The sequence below is a fragment of the Punica granatum genome, chromosome 5 (assembly GCF_007655135.1).
Source record: "Punica granatum isolate Tunisia-2019 chromosome 5, ASM765513v2, whole genome shotgun sequence".
Classification (NCBI taxonomy): Eukaryota; Viridiplantae; Streptophyta; class Magnoliopsida; order Myrtales; family Lythraceae; genus Punica; species Punica granatum.
The window spans coordinates 13,511,714-13,517,586 of NC_045131.1; the positions used below are offsets into that span (position 1 = coordinate 13,511,714).

Below are 5,873 nucleotides of genomic sequence, written 5' to 3' on the forward strand. Positions count from 1 at the left end.
AGAAAGTTTATTATGAGAATTATTTTTAAAAAGAAGTTTAGCAGGGGCAAAAGCTCCAAAAATGAGAAATTTGTGCAGACAGCACCATGTAGACAGTACTTTTCACCCTTTTTTCTATCGTACCATAAAGCCAAAAGGAAAAGAAAAGAGAATCCATTAATTTTTGGGGGAAGAAAATGCCATGATAATATATCAAATTATAAATAACTAGCATATTTACCCAAAAAAATTAATAGCTAGCATAGATATAATCAAAAGTTTGATTGCTAACTATCATTGCTACGGCCAAATCGATATTCTAATGGAATTCGATATTCTAACAGAATTTAATTTCATCTAATAAATTGAGAATATTTCAAAATTTTATCGAAAAAGACTTTCTTTTTTTTTTTATCTCCAATGCATTGCTTTTGTACGGAACACAGAACCCAAGGCATATTTCATCGAAACATTAAGGTTGCGTTTGGTACATTGACGGTGATTGATTAAATTGTTGGTAATTCACATCGCCACAAGATAGATTGCCACTATTTAAATTACCGATAATTCAACATTGTCATGTTTGGTATTTCAATCGACATTACCTGTAATCTTCTTTTATTATAATAATTACAAATAACATAAATAAACTTCCTGAAATACCACCACACTCCCCGGGCTTTTCTTCCTCCATGAAGCCCTTGCCAGTTGCCGCCACTGTTACTGCCACCGGCAGCCTCCACCATGCTTCCATCTTGCTGAGGTCAACTCAGCCTTAACCAATCTCCACCATGCCCAGACCTTTATTTTCTTTTCCTTTTTTTTAAAAAAAAGCAAAGAGCTCTGTGCTCGACTCAAGCAACATGGCATTTCTCGAAGCCTATGATTCTTCAAATTGAAGCAGAGAGCCTTCGTTTGAAGCCCCTGGTACTTCAAATCGAAGCGGAGGAGCATCGATCTTTCTTTCTTTGATTTGAAGCACAAAGGCTTCAATCAGAGCCCCTCTTATTCGATTCGAAGCCTCTCAGCTTGTAACCAAGAAAAAAAGGGTTAGGGTTCTTTTTCGAGAATGGCAGTGACACTGGCGGCAGCGCTGGTGGTCGGAAGTGGTGGCAAGGACTGTGGAAGTGGCTGGAGGGCGTCCTAGTGGTGGAGGAAGAAGATGGTATCAGAGGGATAATTTCGGACTTTCAAAAATTTAAGATTGCCATGAAGGTGGGAATCCACTGAGACACCTTTCATGGGGTAATCTAATTTACCAATTTGGTGGTAATGTAGATTACCACGGCAATCCAGATTACCAGTAATGTAGTCCTACCAAACATGGCAATGTTGTGAGCCTGGGCAATTTAAACAAACATTATCGGTAATCGAGATGGATTGCCAGCTACCAAACGCCTCCTAACATTCACGACAGATGACCCACGCTTTTGTTTATTAATCATGTTTATTTTCTTTTTGTTGGATATAAAACATCTTTCTCTTCCATAAATGACACAATCAGAAAGAGAGAGAGAGAGAGAGAGAGAGAGAGAGAGAGAGAGAGAGAGAGAGAGAGAGAGAGAGAGAGAGAGACAAACACCACCCAAGTTTTCCGAATCACTTCTCTGATTTTTCCTTTTAATTTTTCACATTACTCGAACACTCTAGACTGACTTGCTATGGCAAAAGAAAAAGTAAATTACAATATGATAATTAGATAATTTGATTAATTACACCAACTGCCTTAGCGGATTGGCTGGCCGTTGCCGCTGCCCTCCAGGCTTCCGAGGCCTATCAGCTAGAGCCAATGCCGTACGTGGTGGTGGATGCGACATCAAATGAATCACGATATCCGTGAATGCCCCGACGATGAACTTGTGTGTCTGCTTAGGGTTAAGCGCCAAATAACATAACAGCAACTCATGCAGATACTCCCAGTTATCATTCTTTAGATCCTTGATATCCCTAGCCTCGATCATCTCCTGCATCGATCTCCGAAAATCACTGTAAGGGTCGGATGAGTACTTCTGCACGGTGAGCCCTCCGGCGGTGGCTACTGGTGGTGGGGGCTCAGTTGGTGGGTGCGGCAGCGGGGAGTCAGGGGAGTCGATGATGGCGTTCGACTGGCCCGGGGAGGAGAAAAAGAAGCGCCGGGAGGCGTACACAGAGGCGAGGTCAGGCGGGGAGGCGGTGGCAACGTCGGCGAAGTCGGAGTCTTCGGAGGAGGACGAGAAGAAGGGGTCGTCTGCTGTGAAGGGAGTGAGGGAGGTGGAGCAGTTAGAGGTGGTGGTTGAGTTCTCGGAGGAGGTGATGTCGTAGAGGGAGTTGAAGTTCTTGATGAGGACTGAGGTTGGAGTGGCGGCAGAGGCATGGTCTTCCGGTGTAGGTGGATGTTGGCGGCGCTGGTGTTCGGAGATGGGTGGTTGCGGCGCCAGCGATGGCGGATAGGGGAGTGGTGGTGGGAGGCACTTGAGACTGGAGAAGCAAAGGTGGAAGTTCTTCCAAAGGATGTTGGACATTTTGGGGGTGTGCATGTGAAAGAGAGGGAGGGAGAGAGAAAGTAGGCTTATATTACACTTTGGTGGAAAGACTCTTTGGTAGTGTTGTATTGACAATTAATGGGGAGGGTAATGGGTATCTCAATTTTAATATATTAAATTTGTGCGTATTATCTTTGTTAACATACTTGATAATTGATGCAATGACTGTTTTACTCTATAAGGCTAGGGTGGAATTTCACCTCCTGCTATAATGAAGAAAAGGAGATGAAATATCAAAATGAGTTGGTTCAAACAATTTAACATTTACTCCTCATAAATAAAGATCACATCATTCGAATTTTATAAATAAAAAAATTTGTGATTAGGAGAACTTTAACTTTTGGTAACTGACTCGATTCGAACTGAATTTGTCCAGACGGAATGAGCTTCTGAAGATTAAGGTGGACGCTGAAAGAAAAAAGAAGAAAAGGGAGAAAACATACATGTATATCACGTCATGAGATTATTTCTTTTCAGTTACAATGTGATGAGAAATTTAAATGCAAGGATTTTTTATAGGCCATTATAATAATAGTAATGACAATGATAATGATAATGATAATTATTATCATCATTATCATCATTATAAAGTTTTAGATCTAATAAATAAAATAACTAAAAATTTAATGGGATAGTTTTTTCAGTTATTATTTATTATTGATGCATGCACCATTGATGATCACCATATAAAAGACTACGATAATATATATCAAAAGTATAATTCGATTTAAGACTATAAGGCTGTACATTCAATTCTTGTACATTGTTTTAAGCCTAGCTCCTTTTTCCCTCCAGATGACCCTAACATGAGAAAGGTTGATCAGCTTCCTTTAACTGAAAAAATTACAAAATCACGAGTAAAAGGTTACTATTTTGTTTCCACTAATTGGGTAAAATAAATCAAATGGCTTCCTGGTCTTTTTATTTAGAGAATGAACTAATGGTCTGAGAAAACGTGGCACCTCTCTCATTCAGCTCTTTCTGCTATTATTAGTCTCCTACGACCAACCCATAAATGCACTTGTAAAATTGTGATGGAGGTTGGAGTATCGTACCAGTGATAATCAGTTTCAACTTATCGGTTTTTTTATTACTCTCCTGTTTTCGTACAAAGACCACACGTATACATGGTATCTGATTGCCTTTCCTCGAAATGGCAGGAGTAACTCAACCCTTGGTCAGATTGTCTCTGTGCAAGTCTGGAGTGCAATTAGAAAGTCTCTTGAGAGGTAAACTGTTAGCACAGGACTCGTCTTGACATGGTGGCAACTGCCAAGTATTAAATAGCATACTGCTGGGAAGGTCCAATCTCCAAAATCATTTTAACAATATGTAATTTTAATACTAGTTGATTGATTGATTTAAGTAATTTGATATGTAATCCTTTTTAAATGGGCTCTTAAATTCAAGTCTGATCAATGAAAAAATTTCATGACGGGAGATTTTTATCGTTTAATGGACGACCAGGCTCGAACATCAATATTTAAACAATGAATTTCATCAATAATACTGTTTTTGTTTGTTTCAAGATCTGCCTGTGTTTAATTTCTTGCTACTCTCAATTTGTATGGTGTCGAACAGTTGAGTAATGGAAAAAGTTTCCCCGTCTTCATCATGCTAAATGTGCTTTCTTTAATATGTAAACAAGTGGCGGACGTTAGGATTTTCCGGTGTCTCAAGTCTCAGACTCTCTGGACTATATATGGCAAGGATTTTCCAGAGCAGATGGGGTGCAAGTTCTCAATTTCGTAACTTGGTCTAACGGGATCGGATTATTATGTTTTTTTTTTCCGTTTTTTGTTTTTTTTTTGTTTTTTTTCTGATTTTTCAGCTTATAGCTGATATCCAGAAGTCCAATATGTCATGATTAATCAAGCTCGTACTGAGTTAGATCAATAAATGGGTATGATAATATGAATTTTCACCATTTACAAAACTTAAATTGAAAATGTTTAAGGAAAATAAACATATGTTTGTTTATATTATAAAGTATATTCAATTAAAGGTCAAATATTTACAACTAACAGTGGTGATCCAGCCCGTTAAGGTCTCCTCAGGCTCAGAGCTTATTACCCCAAAAAAAAAAATCCCCTCAGGGCAATATCTCCCCTTTTATTTCATATTTACATTTTTTATTTATGTGAATTATTATTATTATTATTATTATTATTATTATTATTATTATTATTTTCAGATAGCAACTTTCAAATACTTATGATATTCTGACCGAATTTTGAATCTAATTTCACTCGATCTCTGATCAGTCACTATAAATAATCACAAGACGCAAACAATACCATCATACACCTCAGAAAATCTATGTTATTTTCACTAAAAGGATCGGCAAGGCAGGTTTCGGAAAACCTGCGCAATCTCGGTCACTAGTCGAACAAATGAGCTACCTACTAAGTGATGTTTTTGAACTCCTAGATCAATGCTTCACCTTTCCTTCGTGGTATGATATCCATCGCCTGCTAGATGTCTGTGCCGTCACAAGTCCACCACCTCCCGGAAAGCTGTTAAGTGCTGCTCTTCGAATGTAAACTGGCTCCACGTGTCGGAGTGCCTCTCCTTCCTCCACGTGGCAAGTTCGCAGAATCCTTATATATATATATATATATATAGGTTATGGCTATAAGACTTAAGAAAGCTCTTAGTAAAAATGGGATCTTAATTTAGTGAAAAAAAACATCGACTCAGAATTAAAATATTCTGAATTCAATTTTTATCACGGGATTTATGAGTCATTTTATTTATTGTCTCTCCTATCCTTATATTGGATTATAGGCTTCTCCTAAGATATATATATATATATATATATATATATATAAAAGCTCTCACTATATTTTGTCTGGTGGGCTTTTTCTTTAACCTGCTCTTGGTGTGTCCCACTGCCGCTATTGCGACACGTGGCAGGATTTCGTGACAGACAGGTATCTGGGCTGCCTAGTCCGAATGCAACCACGTTGAGGGCTTGGGGTCAACAGGTGAGTCCCCCTGCTCCTCCCACGTGGCGATATCACAAATATGGAACTTAGACCCCAATGGGTTCCTCGACAGTTATTACCAAAATTACACCAAAACCTACTGATTAAGACTTGGGTCGAGATTTCTGCTAACTGGTCCGGTTTATAGTACACATTTGAACGTGTTCAGCGAGTAAAGTTTCACTGTGGATGCACTGTCTGCATAGAGCCAGGACGAACCACAAATCTAGTATGCCCTTCTGCTAAGTTTGGAATTTGGAGTACATTTTCTGGTTCCTCAAAGTCTACAATGGGTCCGTTAAGTTACAAAATTTTTTTTAACTTTATTCCACTTAACTTCATTTATTTTCAATTCAACAACATATTTATTACCTTTTCATTTTTC

General features: G+C 38.5%; 1 protein-coding gene across 1 annotated transcript; it reads right to left on the reverse strand.

The window, feature by feature from the left end:
- Positions 1 to 1,550: 1,550 nt before the first annotated feature.
- LOC116207122 (transcription repressor OFP12-like) lies at positions 1,551 to 2,544 on the reverse strand. Its single transcript, XM_031539983.1, has one exon. The coding sequence runs from the start codon at positions 2,493 to 2,495 to the stop codon at positions 1,692 to 1,694; it is 804 nt and encodes a 267-aa protein (XP_031395843.1). The 5' UTR covers positions 2,496 to 2,544; the 3' UTR covers positions 1,551 to 1,691.
- Positions 2,545 to 5,873: the final 3,329 nt, after the last annotated feature.